The sequence below is a fragment of the Lissotriton helveticus genome, chromosome 4_1 (genome assembly GCF_964261635.1).
Source record: "Lissotriton helveticus chromosome 4_1, aLisHel1.1, whole genome shotgun sequence".
In the NCBI taxonomy this organism is placed as follows: Eukaryota; Metazoa; Chordata; class Amphibia; order Caudata; family Salamandridae; genus Lissotriton; species Lissotriton helveticus.
The window spans coordinates 1,901,128,432-1,901,151,433 of NC_136063.1; the positions used below are offsets into that span (position 1 = coordinate 1,901,128,432).

At 42.9% G+C, this 23,002-nt stretch overlaps 1 protein-coding gene across 2 annotated transcripts in view; it reads left to right on the forward strand.

Annotated features, from left to right (window-relative positions):
* DOCK11 (dedicator of cytokinesis 11) overlaps positions 1–23,002 on the forward strand; it is a 1,219,508-nt gene that overhangs the window by 397,115 nt on the left and 799,391 nt on the right. For both annotated transcript variants that reach the window (XM_078688544.1, XM_078688546.1), the window contains exons 14-15: positions 12,944–13,026; positions 15,129–15,251. In XM_078688544.1, the coding sequence (XP_078544670.1) occupies positions 12,944–13,026; positions 15,129–15,251 (206 nt within the window). The remainder of the gene's footprint in view (positions 1–12,943; positions 13,027–15,128; positions 15,252–23,002) is intronic.

The following is a 23,002-nucleotide window of genomic DNA, read 5'->3' on the forward strand; positions in this document are numbered from 1 at the left end:
CCACAATGTGTTCAAAAAGCAATGTTGTATGTATATAAAGTGAAATACAGTATTGCCATGCATGAGCAATATTATATATTTTATCTGGAACCACTGAAACAGAACAAGAAGAAAGAGAAGAAGAAAAGAAGGAGAACGAAACAAATAAAGATATAACAAAAAAACGGCTGCAATAAAAGGAGAAGGAATATTGTCCTTATGAAATGTCCACATCTCCATCTGCTGTTCGCATGATATAATCCCATCATCAATTTGGTGACAATGTGTGTAAAACCATTTTAGTTGTGGGACAGTACCTCCATGTCTAACGGTGTAGGCTGTGGTTGCGGTGTCAAAATAATTCCTCTATAATCTGCCTGGCACTGCCATACGCGTGTGTGGTTGTGAGGGCAACCACAAGCTTTAAAGATCGGCTTCTCTAACCTCATGCAGAAATCGAACACTCGCTTGCATTCCCCCAATAGGGGTGGGGATAGTGCACTCCTGGAATGGGCTATGTTGAGTTTAGCTATGGGCAGACCCAGGAACAATAAATGTTGTTTATATCTATTACCCCCAATTTCCTCTGTAATGTGTAGTAACGCTAGCTGTGGTGTACTTGGTATGACCAACCCAACACATCAGCCAGGCATCTATTCACACTCTTCCAAAACCTGTCAAGAACTGGGCATGTTCACACCTTGTGTACGAATGCACTGGGGAGGCAATAAAGCCATCCCAGCGAAGCCTCAATCCAGTGAAATAAGTTCTGTGCAGGTATTTCAGCTGTATTAACCGTAGTTGCGAGGAGACAGCAGCCCCTCGAGGGAACTCCAGTGCCTCCCTCCAATCATCATTGTCGATAGGGCCCAGATCTGTTTGCCAAGCTTCCCTAAGGGATTTCAGTGTTGATGCACTATGAATGAATAGTGTTTGATAGATTTTAGATATTTTGAGATAAACCAGGCCACCCATATGGAGCTTCCCTTCCAGTGGACTAAATTCAGGAAGGGCGGTAAGATCCCTGAGATAGGGAGTAATTGCATGATGGAACTTGAAAACGAATTTTGCGATGCAGCCTGCGCTACGAAATTTATTTTATTAATTAAATTGTTTACTTACCTCCAATTATCCATACTCCGGTTTTTAGCATCCCCCACCCTGCCCCTCCCCCGCCCCGCCTTTCGCCCCACCGCAACTCCCTCCACGGGCCGCGGCTGATGTGGCGGAGTATGTGGTTTAACAGGTCGGTGTTCTTCTGTCCATGCAAAAAACCTCTTCTGCGGTGTCAAAAAATGTGGTGCTGGAATTAAAGATCACCCTCAGGCGGGCTGGGTATAGAAGCATGTAGGGGATTTTGAGGTCTCGTAGCCATGCCTTGGTAGCGGTGAAAGACTGACATTGTTGCTGGACCATTTTGGTGTAGTCCGGAAAGATCATGATTCAAAGGGAATCATATGCAAGATCTGCCTTAAGCCATGCCTGCTGTTGAATCACATCACAGTCATGGAAATTCAGAATTTGTGCGATCATGGACTGTGGTCTGGGCCCGGGTGGAGGTTTTTGCTGCAGGGCTCTTTGAGCACGCTCGACCACAAAGCATGGGGAGAGGACATCGTTCGGAATCCACGAGGTGAGACAGTTTGTGCCGAACTTCCCTGCATCGTTCCCTTCGTAGTTTTCAGGGAAGCCCACGAAGCTATTTTCTTCTTGCGCGTCCCTCTGCGTATATAAAGTGCACTGTGCATTTTTAAGTTACAATATCACATATATAAGTTGGTTAGCCTCTCACACTATCCAACCTAATTTTACAAACTTTTAGTTGCATATTTGTATATTCTGTCAGCTAAAGAGACCGAAGTAAAATGTACTATATGTTGTCAAACTACGGCATCATATGTATCAGTGGGTTAACCTCTCACGCCAACCCACTTGGTTTTTGTGGGATAGCTGCAAAGCGTAGAGCAGATAAACACAAAATATATTCATATCAATTATCAATTTCATACCTTTCAATTTCTTTCAGTTTAAAGCACAAGGTGTCAAAACAAAGATCATATTATCAATAATGATTCCTAATTAAAATTGCCAATCTAATAAAGCTAAGCATAGCGCTACATATAGCAGCAGTATGTAATGATCTTAAATGTTCAAAACCTTCTTTAAAATTGCAAGGTCTGATTTCCCTTAAAATGGGTTTAATGAATCGGTCTCTTGGGGTCTTATAGAGAGTGCAAAAAAGTACAAAGTGCAAAGTGCATTGTTGAGCTTCATTATCACATGGGCATGGAGGTAGCCTCTCACACCAACCTCCTTGCTTCGGGAAGGCAACTAGAAAGTGCAGTGCATTTAATCGAAATCTTGTCAGATAAAAACGCCATTGTGTGTGTATAGTAAACGATAGATAAAATTGGTGCTGTAGTTTACCTGCCTGGTTTAATGGTTGTTCATCATTTTTTGACGAACCCAAAATATTACGGTATGCATTCTTAATTACCATCTTTGTATCTAATTTCATAGCGTCTGGGTTATCATAAAAGTTTCCAAGGCCAATTTTATAGAAAGTTTCCTTCACGTAACACAGCCATGGGATCTGCATAGCATGATCCAAATTTACACAATCTTTTAGGATTTCTTTTGAAATCTGCAAATCCTCTGAGGACCAGATTTTCCCCCATAGGAGGAATGGGGACACATGAATAATATCACTCACGAATTCTAAACCCAACTCATTATGACAAAAAATGTTTGGAGAACTAATCGAAACTGATAAAAGACGTTTTAAAAACTTGTTCTCCATAACTTGTAGTTTGGTTGATTTATGGTATCCCCATACCCCCGCGCCATAGGTCGCAACGGGAAAGCATTTAGATTTATACAATGTCTTCAATTCAGCAATAGGTTTTTGGCCTAATTTACCTGCGAAACGAAAGAGGGCCTCTATTGATCTCGTGGTCTTTTGTACTCGTGTCGTTATTAACGGGTCCCAGCTCAGAGTGTTGTTTCATAAGATGTCCCAAGTAATTAAAATTTGGGACCTTTTCAATGGTCAAATTATCTACAACAAACCTACGAGTTTTTGTCCCGCTTGGACCACAGACCATTGTGAAAGATATTGTGAAATTGACCTTAAGGTCTGAACCCAGCATAAATTAATTTAAAGCATTCAAACATGTTTGCATACTGTTTGCAGTTAAGGTAATTAACACTGTATCGTCAGCGTAGGACAATAAAGGTATTTGTTTGCCGTTTATTTTAGGGAAGTCTGAACATTTTTCCAATAAAAAAAATTCTAAACCATTTGGATAAACTAAAAACAAAAAAGGAGCCAGGATGCAGCCCTGACGGACACCTTCGGTTGATGGGATAGGCCTTGTCTTTTCGCCCCCAGGGCCATATCTAATGGTCACTAAAGTAGCAGCATGTAATCTGCGCAGCAGGGTGACTAAGGGTTCCTCAAACCCCATAGCCTCCATTAACAACCACAGTTTCTCCCTGCACACAGTATCGAAGGCACTGGATACGTCCATGAAGGCCAGGTGTATAGAAACACCCCTGGCCTTCATGTACTTAACCATGATCAGGGCCAAATTGAGACATTGCTCCGTTGTCCCCCTACCCTTTCTGAACCCATACTGTGAGTCCACAATAAGGCCACAGGAGTTTGCCCATGTCTCCAGACGGGCCAAAATTACTCTACCCATTAACTTGCAGGAGGCGTCTATTAAGGAAATTGGTCTATAACAGCAAGGGTCGCTTTTTTTACCTTTTTTAAAAATTGGCACAACTACTGCCTCTTTCCAGGATGACTGGATACGCCCAACAATAATTGCCTTAAAGACATTAAGGAGCAATGGCGCCCATACATCAACATTATATTTAAAAAGATCCAATGGTACAGCATCAGGACCTGGTGCCTTGAGGGGAATACCTTTTCTTAATGCCTCCTCAACTTCACCCAGTGAAAGTGAGATGCTGAGTTGTTGTGCAGTTTCGGTATTAAAATCAATTTGGTCCTCACCTTTATTTGTCCAAACGGCACCCTTCGGGTTAAAAATTCTAGAATAATGGGTCTCCCAAGTCTCCCCGGTTATATGGGCAATCATACTTCTTTTTTCATTACTGAGGAAAGGGCAATTTATTACCTCCCAAAACAATCTACTCTCCCTCAAATCAGAAGCTTTCTCAAGGTCATCCTAGGCTTGCTTTTTCAATTCCAATTTTCGTTTGTCAATGGTGTCCTTATAATTTCTCCTTGCCTTTTTTACCATTTCCTTATCCCGAGGAACTTGATGTAATGCCTTCTTCAATAATCTTTGTGCTGCGGAGCATTCAGCATCAAACCGTTTGTACTCCCGGGTATCGCCCTTCCCAGCAGGTTTGAGAAGGTATGTGGCCACACTCCCACAAAGAACTTCAAAATTCTGGATTATCAGTTCAGGCTCACAGGTACTCGTTAGGTAAGTGTCTACTTGAAAATAATTGGCTCCAAAAATTGTTTCCTCAAACTTTTTGGAATCAACCCTATCCGACTTTAACCTAAGGCCTTGATGTTGACTGTATTTCATTGGTTGTTCAGAGGACTGCTTCCTGTCAACAACAGTACTCAACAGACAAAAAAGAGGATTATGATCACTAGCAGGATTTACTAATTCTAAAATCATCAATAAGATGAACATACCTACTAGAGACCAATACAAAATTAATTACACTCATTTGACCCCAGTCCCTTGGAAGGTTGGTATCGGCATCAATGAGGTATTGTTTGACATTTCTAGCATACAAAGATCGTTTATTACAATAATATTATTCAGTGCATCTCCCTGTGCGGTATGCTTAAAATGTGCCAGTGGTTGCTCGGTTGTATCAAGTAAACCGCAAACCTTGGTCCCATTTTGATGGCATGAGGTGCAATTAAAATCCCCTAACCACATAATACACAGGAGTGAGAAACTTTCAGTCACTTTAGCTATTTCAACCTGTAAACCATCAATAACAGATGTAACATGAGTGTCAAAGATGTTATGATACCAGTTAATTAAAAGCAGGGGGACAGAAAACAAGTTTGTGATCAAGATCAGTTGATACCATGGGGAGACCACTATTTTATATGTTTTCAGTGAATTATATTTCACCGAAATAGATCTCAATAAGCCACCCTTTGCCCTCCCTGACAAAGAAGGTTCAGCATGAACATTAAATGAGTGGTATCCATCCAAATTTTGATTAGTTCTGCTCCAGGTTTCTTGGAGGCAGCTGATGTCAAAAGTTTTTATGTATTTCATCCATACCTCATCCCGCAATCTTCGTGAGATACCTGCTACATTCCACAAGATTATGCGGAAGGCACGTCTGTCCGATCAATTATTTATTATTTCTGGATGTTTACTTTGTTTACTTACACTAATCCCTTCCCCCTTTTGATCAGCATCTGCCATATCGTGATTATCCTCAGGATCCGTAGTCAAAGCCCCCATGTTATCTGTATTTTCAGACAACTGTGGATCTCCATCTTCCCCCAGAGGGTCAGTAAATAATATACATTCGTTAATATCCTCGGGATTTAGTGAGGGAACAATCATACCTTTAACAAAATTTCTTATTGAGGTCCCTACTTGTAGTCAGTCAACCTCAGCTAATGTGCTCAGGGGGCCAAAGCGATTTGCGTGATACTATGGAGGGCACTCTGGTTGCTGATTTACTTTATATTGGCACTCTGTTCTTGCTAGATTGGATTGCCATAAGGGGGGGAGGAGGGGGGGGTGATAAAAGAATCCCAACGGTAGAATCTTGATTTTTGATTTCTCCATGATTTGACCAGGTGATGCACACTTACAACGCAACTTTTACGTCGTAATGCTGTTACAACGCAGCTATTACAACGCAGGATCCATTACATCGGATGCCATTACAACGCATGGCATTACATCGCATATGCTATTACAACGCATACCATTACATCGTAAGTATTGGTAAGTATATACATTTTTTTTATTTTATTTAATATTATATAATTGATTTAATTATTATTAATTATAAATAAAAATAAATAAAAATATTTATTTATGTTTTTAAATATTATAAATTAAATTTATTAATTTAAGTAATTTTTTAAATAAGTATGAGTATAGGAGTATATGTTTTGGTGTACTGAGGTATATGTTTTGGGGTGTTTGGGTATTTTTTGGTTTTAGGGCAGGATTTGGGTTTTGGGGTACAGGGGTGTTTTTAGGTTTCAGGGCTAGGTTTGGGTTTTGGGGTACAGGGGTGTTTTTAGGTTACAGGGTAGGGTTTGGGTTTTGGGGTACAAGGGTGTTTTTAGGTTTCAGGGTAGGGTTTGGGTTTTGGGGTACAGGGGTGTTTTTAGGTTTCAGGGTAGGGTTTGGGTTTTGGGGTACAGGGGTGTTTTTAGGTTTCAGGGTAGGGTTTGGGTTTTGGGGTAAAGGGGTGTTTTTAGGTTTCAGGGTAGGGTTTGGGTTTTGAGGTACAGGGGTGTTTTTAGTTTTCAGGGTAGGGTTTGGGTTTTGGGATACAGGGGTGTTTTTAGGTTTCAGGGTAGGGTTTGGGTTTTGGGGTACAGGGGTGTTTTTAGGTTTCAGGGTAGGGTTTGGGTTTTGGGGTACAGGGGTGTTTTTAGGTTTCAGGGTAGGGTTTGGGTTTGGGGTACAGGGGTGTTTTTAGGTTTCAGGGTAGGGTTTGGGTTTTGGGGTACAGGGGTGTTTTTAGGTTTCAGGGTAGGGTTTGGGTTTTGGGGTACAAGGGTGTTTTTAGGTTTCAGGGTAGGGTTTGGGTTTTGGGGTACAGGGGTGTTTTTAGGGTTCAGGGTTGGGTTTGTGATTAGGGCTAAATAAATTATAGTTACCATTTATAAATTAATTAAAATATATTTATTAAATTAAATTAATTATATTATATTAATTACATTTTAATTAAATTAATTAAATTAAAAAAATTATTTTAATTAATTTAATTTCATTACAATTTTAAACATATTTAAATTAAAATAATTTCATTATATTAATTAATTAAAATAATTACAATTTTTATTACAATTAAATTAAATAAATAGATTTAAATTTATTAAACTAAATTAATTACTATTTTAAAATGTATTTTAATTAAATTAAATTAAATTTAATTAAATTAAATAAATTAAATTAATTAAATTAAATTACATTTAAATAACATTTTTTTTAAAAAGTATACTTACCTATACTTACGATGTAATGCCATGCGTTGTAATAGCATCTGCGATGTAATGCCATGCGTTGTAATGGCATCCGATGTAATAGATCCTGCGTTGTAAAAATTCCGATGTAACGGAATGCGTTGTAATAATCCGCGATATAGTGACACCAATCCTTTGACCAAACATCCGGTCAATTATGGCTCTTACTAGCCCTGGGGTCCTAAAAGTTAGGACTATGCAATCCCCCTCCAGTGAAATGGGAATAAAAGTTATCCTTCAGCAAAGGTAGCTTACATTTGCGGGTTCTACTTTTTATGTAAGGTGAGAGCTCAGTCACAGTGTGTGTGAAGATTGTGACCCTTCTCTCTTCAATCACCTGTCAGCCAGATTTGCTTCAGTAGTATTTACCGTGGGCAGTAGGGGTCAGTGGTGGGAGTAGCTGCCAGGCGGTAACATGGAGAGGGGGTGGGGTAGGGTGGGGGGTAGTAATCTATGGATTAAGGAGGATTACAGGTAAGTAAACATATAAATAAATACAACAAATTTTGCAGCGTGCACTGCATCGCATTTGGGGATGCAGTGCATGCAACGAAATTCGTTTTATTTATTTATATGTTTACTTACCTGTAAAGCTCCGTAATCCATAGATTACTACCCCCAACCTGCCCCTCCCCCTCCCCACGTCACTGCCTGGCAGCTACTCCCACCACCGACCTCTACTGACCGTGGGCCCCATACCTGACACAACAAGCCAACATTTCTAATCAGTCTGAGTAACCCGCTTCCAATTTAATCTTTTTCAAATAATGAAACCCCTCAATTCTACTAGGAAGGCCAGATCAGTGGTATAGACATGGGGCTTCCCCATATTAATTGATGCAGCACGCTATTTAGGGTTCTTCCTAATACGTCTTCCTTGAGTGATTCTCCAAACTGTGTTATCTCATTAAGGTAACTAAGATATCTGATTGTACCATTCCTCATTTCACTCATCAGGGTTCCATACTACCAGTAGTAAAACACGTCTAGACATTCCTCTAACACAAAAACAAAGGTCTTCATATATTTCAAATGCTGTATTGTGCACACTCTGCTGCAAACAATTAAACTAGATGTCTTCCTTCTCGTTTATGTAAAGCCACAAAGCAGCATTTTCCTGGTCACATCTAATGTCAAAATAATAGATTATCCCTCCGGTGGATTCATCTTTTATTTCTAGCTGTAGCTGTGGAAGTTGCCAAAAAGTCTTAGGTCCTGTGGAGTGCAGGCAGGAGTGTAATCTATCTTGAAGGCCTCGAGGTGCTGTTGCTGGAGGTCCTTTGGCCAGTCTACTACGAGGAGATGTGGATGGGAGGGTAGATCTCCAAAGCTCTCTGAAAAAAAAAATAACAGCGAAAGACTACCAACATTTTATAGGGCCCTAGTTTGTCATTCCTGGAGCTCACCCTTGGGATCCTGGAACAAGAAACCCATTGTAAAACCAGGGTCATTGGATATTACCATTTTAGTGAGCTGATCGAGTGAGGCATGAACTCGTGTGAAAGTGTGATTTAGCGTCTTGGAACTCGGGGGCACTGGTGCTTCACTTTTATCTCAAGCTGGATACTTGAAGACCCTAGGAATGCCTTGAACAGTTTTGTCCACCGGGCAGCCAGCCATTTGGGAGCATAGTCATGCTAGCTTAAAAGTACCCCTTGAGAAGGCGGGGTGCTGCCAGTTGTGCTACTGGCTGGCGGAGCCCAAGACGCCAGATGCCCATGGAGCTGGGAGCCTCCTTGGAATACAACGCATGCAAAGTACTTTTAGTTTTTGAAAGTTAAAGCACTGACTGGACAGCAATTTATTAAATGTTGTTTGCTGTATTGCTGACTTCTTAATCGCTAAGCCACAGCACCTCCCCTGAATTCGCTTTATCGTGCTCTGCTTTGCTACCCTGAGATTCAAGTGCTGACAAGGCACTTGGTGCCCCGATTGGGAGACTGCAGTACAGGGTTTCCAGCAGTGCTTAATTTGTAACATAATGAGTGCCGGTGCCCAAAGCTCTGCTCAGATGCCCGCGGCCAGTGCTATTAAATGTTCCTGTTCTGAAATACCAAGGCTGCGTAGTCCTGAATCTACATTATGCCTCTTTAATCTACTGGCAGACATTTCTTGCCCCTTTATTTCATTCTTGTAGGCTGCTGCTGTCTCCCTTGTTAACAGTTTTTACGCATTCACTTCCTTTGTCTTTGCCGTTTTGTGTTTTCTCTGCTCTTGCTCTCTGCAATTGTGTGCTAAGAAAAAAATAAGTGCCGGTGGGCCCCACCGACCCCAAACCTGAGTGCCGGTGGGCTCCACTAGCAACCACTGGCTGAAATTAAGCACTGTTTCCCAGAACACATTAAGTGATACAATACAGCTATACAAATGGGGCCAAGTGACTTCTGATAACTCAGTCGCCTTAGAAGGGAGCTTGCTGCCCTAAACACCAACTTATAAATCTTCCCTATTGCACTCAAGGGGCCTTCCTGGCATCAGTCAGTGTGAAATCCCTGCCACTGTAACTTTATACTAGGCTTGCAAAATAGAAATTTGGTTTCCACTTGTTCATGGTTTTCTGGTTTCAGCACAGTGCGTTGTTCATGTCATTGTTTGTAGATGTTGTAGGCAGAAGAGAAAAGCTGAGTATTCCCTGAAAGGAGCTTGGCAACCAAATGACAAAAAAGGAGCAGAGATTCTATCACCTGGTTGGTATGCAAACCATTCCTGAGGTGCGAGGTGGAAGAGGAAGGGGGAAGGGACTGTCCTTTCATAGGAGCTTCTGTCTCCCTCCTTCCTTTCACTGGAGCTTTGTTCACTTCAGAGGCCCTTAAGAATGTTCTAGGAACTACCTTCAATTTTAATCTCTGCGCTGGCAGGCTCTCTCCATCCTCCATTTTCTGAACCATTTAGATTGAGTGAAGACATTGGTGAAAAGTTCTTGTAGAACTCTTTCATTAGAAGGAGAGGCTGATAGGCCCCTCTCCCCATGTAGGAAACAGGGAAAAGACCCATCCCTTCAACTATGATGATCTGAGGCCACGACTGCCAGTGTTTCCAGTTCCATCAGGGGACAGTAATCACTCCCGATTGAAAGACGGGGTGCACTTGCTGTGCCCCTTCAGATCACATAGCCCAGCTCTGAGTCTTACTCCATTTTCATAGCCCCTCAGCGTACCCACATATCTCTCATGTGTGAGTAGACAAAAACCTGCAAAAGGTTCAGAAACTTGCCTTGAGGAAATTAGGACTGCCTTGCACGCTTATTTGGACCATGGAGGGGACAGTCCTTTCCCAACAAATAGCAATACAGACTTGGATGACCTCAAATCTGGACTCAACTAATTACAAGTCACACAGGTTTTTCTCCACAGCCTGCAAAAAGCCTCACTCATCCTTTGAGCTCAACTTCATGTGTAAGATGCTGCTACACGCTGCCATGCAGAGAATGAAGCACACTCACACACTATACTAAACTCAGCAGTTATGTATGACTCTGCAACCAACACCTTTCCCCGTCCATGCACTGGGAGAATAGGCGACATCTGCTTAAAGTGAGGCAGGAAGCTTTAGAGCCTCGGCGAATTGCTAGGTAGCCCTATAGAAATACAGCATCAAAATGCAATACAATACAGTGCCTGGCATAATGTGAGTCTCTATATCCAAGTAATAAATATTAAAAGCGATAGTGATTAACACATAAACAGACCATGAAAAGGAAAGGAGTCTACTTGAAATCTGCAAAGTGTTACAGAAACTGGAGTCTGATCATTTGAGTTTCATGTGATTTTATTGATTTGTGATTAGTTAAGATAAACTTGTGCTTGAAATTCACTTCAGGCACACAAACTTAGCACATGAGGGGTTAATTCAAGCATTTCCGTCCCTCCTTTTGAAACGTTTGCTTAGGGTAGGAAAGAGATCAAAGGCTTCCAACAAGTCAAAATACTTCCCTGCTGACTAGATAAATAATTATATCTATTATAGTAGATTGTACAAGTGAATACCTTCAGAATATTCATCTACAAAAATTTCGTGGACAGAATATTGCCGGCCTAAACATCAAAAGGTAAGTGCATAATGGGAAGTATAGATTTACTATTCTGAACTTTGCATCTAAGCACCTTGAATATATATGTACTGAGTTGGTAAATATATGTGGAATTAGGTATAAAAAATCTAGACTCACTTCCTTGTCGGTATTTGAGTTTAGATAATTTGTCCTCGGTATTATTCTGTGCTAACGCTATTCTGCTTTCGATATCGAGGGTGCACACCATTATAGTAGATGCTTCTTTTCACAAGCTATGCACTTTTTTTCTATTAATCATTGTATTTGAATTACTGTGAGAGTGTGTGTAGGTTCTATTAAAGGTTGTTAGTGTTTGTTGGTCATTTGGTAATTGTTATTGCAAGTGGGTATGATTTAGATTTTAGAGGGATATTTAGGTAGATCTATTTACTGTTGCAATGTGTGCATTGAAAAAGAAACTGAACTGGTAGTCGTGATTTTGGAGAAGCTATCCTCCCGTTGATTCATTGGTTACCACATTAAAACCATAATGTTTCAATTTACATACAGCGTCCCATAATGTATTCTCCTTTGATTTAAAGGCTCTTTCTATAAATGCAAGTTAACATTATTTAGCCTCTGTACGCCACAGTAGACAGTGTTATGTTAGTCGACATGTGACACAATCAAAGGGCCCACCTCATGGATGTTTATCACGGGAAGTAATGGGAGGACTTTTTTCATGGTATGTAACGTCAATAGACGGAATGACCATGGCTTTTGAACCTGCTTTTGGAATCGTAATTACAATATCCAATCAGAGACCTAGGTGCATACTTGCAACCCTCTAGTGCCACCGGAGCATCACTTTTTCTAACGCTCTGGTGGCATAGTTACAAGGTGGCGTTAAGTACTTAATGTGGCCTAAAGCTACCTTGTAAATGTGCTCCACTGCAGCAGTCCGCGGTGGCAAGGGTGCCGGGAATGGGTTTTGCTGAGGGCGATCCACTGCAGCAGCCATTGCTTTTTGACGCTGCTCCATATTTACAAGGATGGGGAAGCGCCAAAAACTAAGACCAGGTGAAACCTCGTATGTTCCTCTTTCTATGTGTGCTGCATTCTGCAGCATACACAGAAACAGCAAATTGCTTTTAAAGTTTATTTAATGGCAGGAACATGTCCCTTCCTGCACATAAATAATTGCCCCTGCAGCGCAGCACCTTTGCAACATGGCGCAAGGGTGCCTGCGGTAGGCTGCATTTTTAGGGTCAGTACTAAGGGAAAATAGGAGGGAAATCGGGGCAATTTTTGTAAGTACGGCACAACCCTGCATTTAAAAAATGTTGGAGCATGGCGTTACCAATTTTGTAGTACCCCGCTCTCTCACATTTTATTTTAAATATCCCTCCTAATTTCTTGACCTTATCTAGAAGTGTTGGAAGGCTGGCCCAGAGTGTGGTTCATGCCATATAAGACCAACACGATAGATCCCCACCAATGTAAAGATCTCTGTTTTGTTTTCACATTTATTATTTATTTATTGTATTTATTTTGTTAATATGTTGTGCCGTATACATGCAGAAATCTAAATTTAGATTTAGAATTAAAACAGAATACATGCAATCTTGTGTTTTTTTATTATAAGTATCTGTTTGATATTCTGTGTTTAAAGACTTCATGAAGAAATTACAAACCGATAATGAACATAAAAAAGACTCTGTCTTCTATTTCTTCTACTTCTCCAGACTTCACAGAAGGTGCATAAAGTTGCTAAACAGGTTTGCAGCAGATTGAGCCAGTACAGAATGCCGTTTGCCTGGGCTGCCCGGTTAGTTCATTTTGCAAATATTGTTTATGTTTGCATAGTGTTATATTTTTTTTCAACTGCAATTATGGACCTTTAGTGATTGGGTTCACTAGTGTGCCAATTGGTTCAGCAGGAGGCCCCTAATGGGCCATGTTCCTGCAATGTGTATTGTTACCACTTACGTTGGTTGTAAATGCTTTATGATACTGTGTGCAGCAAAAACATCAGTGTTACTGAAAAATGAAATGTCTTTCTCTCTAACTGAACCTTTTGCTAATAACACTACTCGATTGAATGCTCACTGGTGACTAAAGGCCCAATTAATTAGAATCACAGACCCATTTGACCTTAAAAAAATCATAATAACTTGCTAACTATCACAGTCCTCAAGTTTTGGACAGATAAAATGAGATGGACATTTAAAAAAAGAAATTAAAGTAAAAAAGTATTCTGGATTAATTATGTAAAAACACAATAATATCTATAAAACGAATGCATAATGAACTCATTCTATTTGATTCCAAAGAAAAAAGGGAGCGCCTCTTTTTCTACATTGTAACATAAACAGTTTCTTAAATACTTGCTAGATACTTTTAACTTACAAACTGCACGACTCTTGACGTGTCCAGTATGCGGACTATGTCATGTCCTTAAATAAAAATATGTCATGAAATGTTATCAGTTGCCACTCATACCATTTCCGCTCTCCGCAATGTTTTTGTAAATACCTGTTCCAGAAAAAACTATTACATTGTTATTGAAAGCAGCACACAAATTCATTTACCTGTAAATTTGGCACAAGTTCATTATAAAATTAACAAGGACAAACAAAATAAAACAAAACATCATTAAACATAAATGGGAAGTAAAAGTTACATTTGAAGTGACTAGTTTTTGTTTTTCAGTAACTTGAATATTACAAAAGACAGTGATCGAGATCACTAGTTATGAAACTAAGTAAAATATTAGTAGTATTTAAACCAGGGACACCCAAGGATCACTGGCGACCTGGGGTAATAACTGTAGCAAAAAAACAATGGTTCCTAGTTATAGTATTTTCAATGCAAAGAAGCAAGTGGCAAGTTAATTATTCAAACAATGGATAAATGATATAAAACACATAGCAACGATGAATACATTATAGCTGCAAATAAACATGCTCGATGCTCTCTTTTACAGTAATACACTCAAGTGAGAAAACATGATCAGCAAGTATAGTAACAAGAAAAGAATAGAAACTTCTATAAAACCAAATACTGTGTTTAACGTCAATGGTGTTGTTTCAATCCCAATATGAATGGTAGGATCATCATTAGGACTCAGAGAGATACAACGAGCCTGAGAGAGAGCTATTGAAATATATTGGATGCACTAAAGAGGGATTTGTGGAGGCCCCTGGTAACAAACTTCATAAAGTAAGGTGGCCAGGGATGGCCTATATAGCAAACTCATGGGAGAAACTTAGGAAGGCTCAGATCAGCCCATGTAGCGCATGATGCAAGGATCACCAGTAATCTGTAGTGAATCCTCTTGGGGAAATGTGAAGTACAGAAGACTGCCCTTAAGTCAGCCCGTTAGGTATTGATTGAACAGCACACGGTGCAGGAGTCATCTGGGAGCTGCCGTCAGTTCTTAGAAAACTTGTACATCCATGTCCATCTTTATTATATTCAATATCTTTCAGTGTTTCTCTCGGCTAGTTGTATCCCTTTGATCCTTGCTTCTCTGACGACTCCTTTACTTCCAGGTAGAAGCATGAGATATCTTCTGTTATCTTCAATATTGTCTACTCTGTGTCTGCCACCCACGTATCCTGTCCAGTAGTTGTTAGAAACAGACCGGTTCCTCTTATTTTTATTGCCATTTAATTGTCCTACTGGTGAATGAATTACTGGAAGAATATTATAACTTAAGGCGTCCTACGATATACTTGTTACATTTTACTCAGAACAGATTCATAATGAGGATGAGTGTTGATAGGAAACCATTTCTTTCATAATTCATGGCATCATTGTTGAAAAAGACGTAAGGATATCCTGGGGGCACTGAGCATAGGCTGAACGATTATTTTAACCTGTAGTCTGTTACATGAATGAGCTAAACTTTCATTTTTTTGTTTGTAGACACATTTTCAAAGATACTCAAGGTAGCCTGGACACTGAAGGGAAATTCTCCCCTTTATATAAGCAGGATAGCAGCAAACTCTCTAATGAAGATCTAATTAAACTCCTAGCTGAATATAAAAAGTAAGTTTCTGTGACAGTGAATGATACTTACATTTATGTTATGTTTTTAAATAGTTGCTAGTGAGTGCAATGACATTTGATTCAACTATTGTTTTATTTGCTCCCTTCTTCGTAGAAGAGGCTGGCATAAAATAGGTTGTTGTCTCTACATCAGAAATATCTGTCAGTAAACAAAGTGGTGACTAGTAGAGAGAAGGCTCATTGGCCTTTATAGTGTGCTATTTTGAAGATTTAAGTACAACACAAATCGATACTGTTCAAGATACTGTGTAGCCAATTCTCGATTTATGACTGCTGGAAGCAAGTGAATCCTTTTTGTCATTCTTCCCTACCCTTATTATTTCTGTCTGGTTCTGCTGGCTGTAGGACACTGTCTTAAGCCACGGAAAGCGGTAGTAAAGCGACTGTGTTGACTGTCTTTCCCCCTTACCATACTTTGCATTAGATTAACCCATTTGGCTTTCCTTTAAGGCCTTTGTAGATGACACTGCAGTAAATGGACCCCTGGCATGGAAGTTAAATGGCATTTGCGGTCTGCAATGGATACTTACATCACCCACATATATGACTGAAAGGTATGGCTAGAAGCAAGGTTGTACACAGTTCCCCTAGGGTTAGACAGGTAATAAGGTCTCTCTCCCAGCTAGCTGAGAGTCAGCAAGGGGGTGTGAAATGCTAGAAGGTCAGCAAGTTCCTTGACGGAACTAAGGAAGCCTCACACAACTGATAAGCTGGATGACATGTCTCATTCAGCCTACTTGGGATGTTGTTTAAAGCATCGGCTTCCTGCTCCTACGTCGAGCCGGCGCTGCAATGCCCGACGGGTGACAACAAGTGTCACTCTTTTACGGAGGTCTTTTGTTCCTTGCCGTGATATGTAGAAACTTGTAAGGCTAGAAAAAGTGAGGTAGTGAGCAAAAGGTGAATAATTTAAAAAAAGTTGGATAGTCCACGAGGGAACCTTTATTCATGTGGCTAGCCACTTTATTAAAAAGTGCAGAGAGGGGTACTGAGGACCAAAGTAACAATTAGTGTGGCCTCATATCAACCCTCCACTTGGTCAACATGTTTCATGCCCGGCAGGGCAATTCTCAGGACCGAAAAAGTGCTCATATAATCCTTATGTGCCCAAGGGGTGAGCTACAGGGTATTGATAATACAACCTGAGAGGTCTAGGTCTATAGCGGGCGAGGAATACTGCATCACCGTCAGACCTAGGGATCAAGTAAACATAACAATTGCTACATTTTCGTTATTGATTACAACGCTTACAAACTATGCGTTGTCTTCACCCAAAAAGTCAATCACGCACCCAGTTATACATGATCTACTAGGTGTCAGAGGAATATTGGAGTGCAATGTGGTGAGGGGAGAGAGACCGTTATTACATGCAACATGACATGACCCAGAGGGCATATGGGGCATGTGTGAGTACTACTCATTAAAAGGTGGTATGTTGTTTACTAACACTACAGCCACCGTGATAGGAAAAGATATTCATTAAAAATGGAAAGCCACTAAGCCAAAAGGAGGAAGACAGGCACTCTGTGGGATGGTTATTATATGATTCATGGAACCTACCCTTGTGAGCCCAAAGGCAGTCTGCGCGGCTAGTTCCTGTGGGGACTGCGCTAGGGTCCTAACCCTGTGGGAGGAATAAACAAGGGAAGGAAGCATTTTAAAAGCAGGATCAACACATGGGGTTGTCACCAGGGCCGTAATTAATGTAAGGCAAGGGACCACCGGTGGCTCCACCTCGCCAGGCTGTCACGCAACTCTATGGTGTGCAACCACAGGGGTGTCTTAACCCGCTTATGAACACCGGAGGGCAGAGGTGTTCAATGATTGAACCATCGGTAGTTAGGGGTTAAAACTAGGAGAAATGATGGCTCGAGGGGCAGCTACAAGCTAGCTGAATGCACAGCATTGACAGCCCGGCGGTGCGGGGCGCCCCACGTGGGCCCCTGCATGCATGCCGTTACCAGGGAGCGGCGGCGAGCAGTTGCTCGGTCCAGCGGGCTTACCTTAGCGGCGGGGAGACTGCGCCGATATCACCTACCCCCACACGGACGGCGTGTACTACACGCGGAACAGCCGGTGAAGAGCAGGAACACAGCCGCCATTAAGAGCAGGGCGTGCGAGTGCGAGGGGGGTGTGACCATCGTGACGGAGGCGCCAGGGTCGCCAATCAGGGGCCACTCAGTAGTGATGATGGGAAGTGTAGTTTGACTTTACTGGTCAAAGGACGTGAAAATGCAAACGCGATAGTAGGCGTGCATAGGGAGTAGGGTGGAGTGACGTGATTCGCAAAGCACAGCGAGGCGGCGCCAAAGATCCACTCAGTCGCAAAAAAGGTCCCTCAGAGTAAGGTTCCATATATTTACTATAATTTTACTATCACAGATGGTGACAGGCGACGTTTTTCTGTTTTGAGAAATTGAAGATACCACTACCGGGAGTGTCCCGAGACATGTCGGAGACACAGTCAAAACAGGGGACTACCCAGACATTGGTGGGGTAAACAGGAGGTGTGTGCGGTTAAGGGTATCACAGGCGCATCCAATGTGTTATCTGGGGCAGCTCCACCCAGGCTAGGACCACCCGTTGTTAGAGAACCGATAACTGACTTAAAGATATAGTGGCCATGGTTGGGTAAATAACAAGGCCAGATGGGACAGAATAACCCGGGGGTTGACTCAGGGGTGGAGATACCACGGTGCCCATGGGACTAGTATAGCCTCAGATTAGAATTGCCTCTGTGTCCGTAGGACTGGTGTGATATTGTTGTGCAAATAATATAAAGGAAGGATGACCAGTCTCTTAAGCACTAGGCAGATATGGGGTGGTCAATTGGAGGAGTCATCTTGCTAGTTGATTCCAAGGAATAGAATCGTTCAAACCACAGGTGTCCAATTGTAGACGGTGCACCCACCTCTGTTCCAGTCTATATAGTGCATGTTGGTTGATGGAGGGGTGACATTCCAAGACTATCCAATGAAGGTTGTCTGCCCTGTGTCCTGCTTCTTTGCAGTGTTCATAGAGCCTGGTGTGTGTCTTAGTACAGCGAATGTTACTGTTATGCTCAATTATCCGTGTTTTCACAGTTCGCATAGTCATGCCTATGTATTTAAGCCCACAGGGACATATGAGCATGTATATACATCGGCTACTGTTACAATTGGTGTGTTTGTTCATGTGCCAGGTAAACGTTGTTGTCAGCTTGATCTCTTTACATTGTATGGCTTGAGGGCAGACGATGCAGCTGCCACAGCTGAAATGCCCAACCACTGGTGGCAAGTCCCAAAGCGTGTTCTCACGGTGGATGCTTGACTTCTTGGGTCGAGTGTGGGTCAGGGTGTCCTTAAGGTTAGCAGTTCTTTTGAAAGCAAAGCGTGGACGTGGGATATCCAGCCCAGCGGAGTTCAGAGTGCCCCAGTGTGAGTTGATTGTCTTCTTGATGAAGGTGGAATTCTTGGTGTATGTTGTCACGCAAGTAATGACATCATCTATTGGCTTAGTATTCGTCTCCAACAAGGCTTCTCTATTGCCGTTATGTGCCATTTTTAATGATTGTTTCAAAACTCTGGTCGGGTAGCCTTTATCTTGGAGTTTATGTTGGAGGGTAGAAGCTTCACGTACAAAATCAGTCAATGACGTGCAATTTCTGCGGATTCGGAGAAATTGTCCAAAGGGTAGGTTATCCCTCAAGGCTCGAGTGTGGTGGCTCTGATAAGGGAGGAGACTGTTCCTGTCGGTTTCTTTCCTATAGAGAGTAGTGGTAATCTCTGAAGGATCCAGCCTGATAGTGAGATCAAGGAAGGGGAGAGAAACGGCGGAAATGGTACCCGTGAATTTGAGGTACGGGTTCTGCAGATTAATCCAAGAACAAAATGCCTCACAACTCGTCTGATCCCCCTTCCATAGGACCAAAATGTCGTCGATGTAGCGACGCCAAAGGGATAGATGTTCGAGGAATGGATTGGTTGCGGCAGGGTAGATGAAATGTTCCTCGAAGGTAGCCATGTAAAGGCAGGCCAGGCTCGGCGCAAAGGTAGAACCCATGGATGTACCACGGATCTGATGGTATAATTGCGATTCATACCTGAAGAAATTTTCCGTCAGGGCTATACTCGCAAGGGCCATGATGAAAGAGATGGGGGTGCAGGATGTCCATTCCTCAGATCTCAAGGCATTCTCTACTGCCTCCAAGGTGGCTTGTTGGGGGATGTTCGTGTAGAGTGCTTCTACGTCCAAAGTCAATATTAAATCGACATTCTCCCTCCCGTCCATATCTTCAATTAGACGTAGGACATCTCTGGTATCTTGGAGGAAGGAAGGGATTTTCTTCACTAGTGGCTGGAGGAAGACGTCGCAAAATTGAGACAAGGGTTCCAGGAGGGATCCTATGCCCGACACAATGGGCCTTCCCGGTACAGGTGTGACCCCCTTGTGGATTTTGGGCAGTGTATAGAAATAAGGCGTGACTGGCTCGGTGGTGATGAGGAACTCTGCTTCCTTTTTAGACAGCCATTCATTGGTTTCTCCCTCTATCACGAGACTCATGATCGTGGTTGACAAGCGTTTGGTTGGATCTATGGTGAGGGGTCTGTAGTGGGAACTGTTGGAGAGTTGGCGTCTACATTCCAGGTCATATACATCATAGTCTTGGATGACTGTAGCGCCCCCCTTGTCCGCTTGCTTGATAACGATCGTGTTGTCATTCCCTAGAGCCTGGCAAGCCTGCCTCTCCGAGCTGGTCAAATTGTTGAATTGTTTACATTGTGGTTTGTTATTGAGGGTATTGAGGACTGCTCTCTCAAAAGCCAGAATCTCTGGGGGAACCATCCCATCTGTGGGTGTGAAGGTGGAAGGTTTCCGTAGACCCGAATCAGAATTATCTGATTCTGGTTTGTCTTGGAAGAAGGCTCTCAAGCGTATCTTCCTAAAGAGTTGTTTGATCTCAATCATTTCTTGAAACGTATCAGGGATGGGAGTGGGGACAAAGCCCAGTCCTTTTTCTAGAACTTGAATCTCAATGGGGGTCAGAGCTCTTTTCGATAGATTCACCGTCAGACTCTTCTCCCCCTGGTTGTGCTCCTGGTTTCTACCGAGGTCTGTGGTGTCGGTTGGTCCTGCCACTGAACCCCTTTCTGTCCGCCTCGCTGCCTTTACATGGCTACCTTCGAGGAACATTTCATCTACCCTGCCGCAACCAATCCATTCCTCGAACATCTATCCCTTTGGCGTCGCTACATCGACGACATTTTGGTCCTATGGAAGGGGGATCAGACGAGTTGTGAGGCATTTTGTTCTTGGATTAATCTGCAGAACCCGTACCTCAAATTCACGGGTACCTTTTCCGCCGTTTCTCTCCCCTTCCTTGATCTCACTATCAGGCTGGATCATTCAGAGATTACCACTACTCTCTATAGGAAAGAAACCGACAGGAACAGTCTCATCCCTTTTCAGAGCAACCACACTCGAGCCTTGAGGGATAACCTACCCTTTGGACAATTTCTCCGAATCCGCAGAAATTGCACGTCATTGACTGATTTTGTACGTGAAGCTTCTACCCTCCAACATAAACTCCAGGATAAAGGCTACCCGACCAGACTTTTGAAACAATCATTAAAAAGGGCACGTAACAACAATAGAGAAGCCTTGTTGGAGACGAATACTAAGCCAATAGATGATGTCATTACTTGCGTGACAACATACACCAAGAATTCCACCTTCATCAAGAAGACAATCAACTCACACTGGGGCACTCTGAACTCCGCTGGGCTGGATATCCCACGTCCACGCTTTGCTTTCAAAAGAACTGCTAACCTTAAGGACACCCTGACCCACACTCGACCCAAGAAGTCAAGCATCCACCGTGAGAACACGCTTTGGGACTTGCCACCAGTGGTTGGGCATTTCAGCTGTGGCAGCTGCATCGTCTGCCCTCAAGCCATACAATGTAAAGAGATCAAGCTGACAACAACGTTTACCTGGCACATGAACAAACACACCAATTGTAACAGTAGCCGATGTATATACATGCTCATATGTCCCTGTGGGCTTAAATACATAGGCATGACTATGCGAACTGTGAAAACACGGATAATTGAGCATAACAGTAACATTCGCTGTACTAAGACACACACCAGGCTCTATGAACACTGCAAAGAAGCGGGACACAGGGCAGACAACCTTCAATGGATAGTCTTGGAATGTCACCCCTCCATCAACCAACATGCACTATATAGACTGGAACAGAGGTGGGTGCACCGTCTACAATTGGGCACCTGTGGTTTGAACGATTCTATTCCTTGGAATCAACTAGCAAGATGACTCCGCCAATTGACCACCCCTTATCTGCCTAGTGCTTAAGAGACTGGTCATCCTTCCTTTATATTATTTGCACAACAATATCACACCAGTCCTACGGACACAGAGGCACTTCTAATCTGAGGCTATACTAGTCCCATGGGCACCGTGGTATCTCCACCACTGAGTCAACCCCCGGGTTATTCTGTCCCATCTGGCCTTGTTATTTACCCAACCATGGCCACTATATCTTTAAGTCAGTTATCGGTTCTCTAACAACGGGTGGTCCTAGCCTGGGTGGAGCTGCCCCAGATAACACATTGGATGCGCCTGTGATACCCTTAACCGCACACACCTCCTGTTTACCCCACCAATGTCTGGGTAGTCCCCTGTTTTGACTGTGTCTCCGACATGTCTCGGGACACTCCTGGTAGTGGTATCTTCAATTTCTCAAAACAGAAAAACGTCGCCTGTCACCATCTGTGATAGTAAAATTATAGTAAATATATGGAACCTTACTCTGAGGGACCTTTTTTGCGACTGAGTGGATCTTTGGCGCTGCCTCGCTGTGCTTTGCGAATCACGTCACTCCACCCTACTCCCTATGCACGCCTACTATCGCGTTTGCATTTTCACGTCCTTTGACCAGTAAAGTCAAACTACACTTCCCATCATCACTACTGAGTGGCCCCTGATTGGCGACCCTGGCGCCTCCGTCACGATGGTCACGCCCCCCTCGCACTCGCACGCCCTGCTCTTAATGGCGGCTGTGTTCCTGCTCTTCACCGGCTGTTCCGTGTGTAGTACACGCCGTCCGTGTGGGGGTAGGTGATATCGGCGCAGTCTCCCCGCCGCTAAGGTAAGCCCGCTGGACCGAGCAACTGCTCGCCGCCGCTCCCTGGTAACGGCATGCATGCAGGGGCCCACATGGGGCGCCCCGCACCGCCGGGCTGTCTATGCTGTGCATTCAGCTAGCTTGTAGCTGCCCCTCGAGCCATCATTTCTCCTAGTTTTAACCCCTAACTACCGATGGTTCAATCATTGAACACCTCTGCCCTCCGGTGTTCATAAGCGGGTTAAGACACCCCTGTGGTTGCACACCATAGAGTTGCGTGACAGCCTGGCGAGGTGGAGCCACCGGTGGTCCCTTGCCTTACATTAATTACGGCCCTGGTGACAACCCCATGTGTTGATCCTGCTTTTAAAATGCTTACTTCCCTTGTTTATTCCTCCCACAGGGTTAGGTCCCTAGCGCAGTCCCCACAGGAACTAGCCGCGCAGACTGCCTTTGGGCTCACAAGGGTAGGTTCCATGAATCATATAATAACCATCCCACAGAGTGCCTGTCTTCCTCCTTTTGGCTTAGTGGCTTTCCATTTTTAATGAATATCTTTTCCTATCACGGTGGCTGTAGTGTTAGTAAACAACATACCACCTTT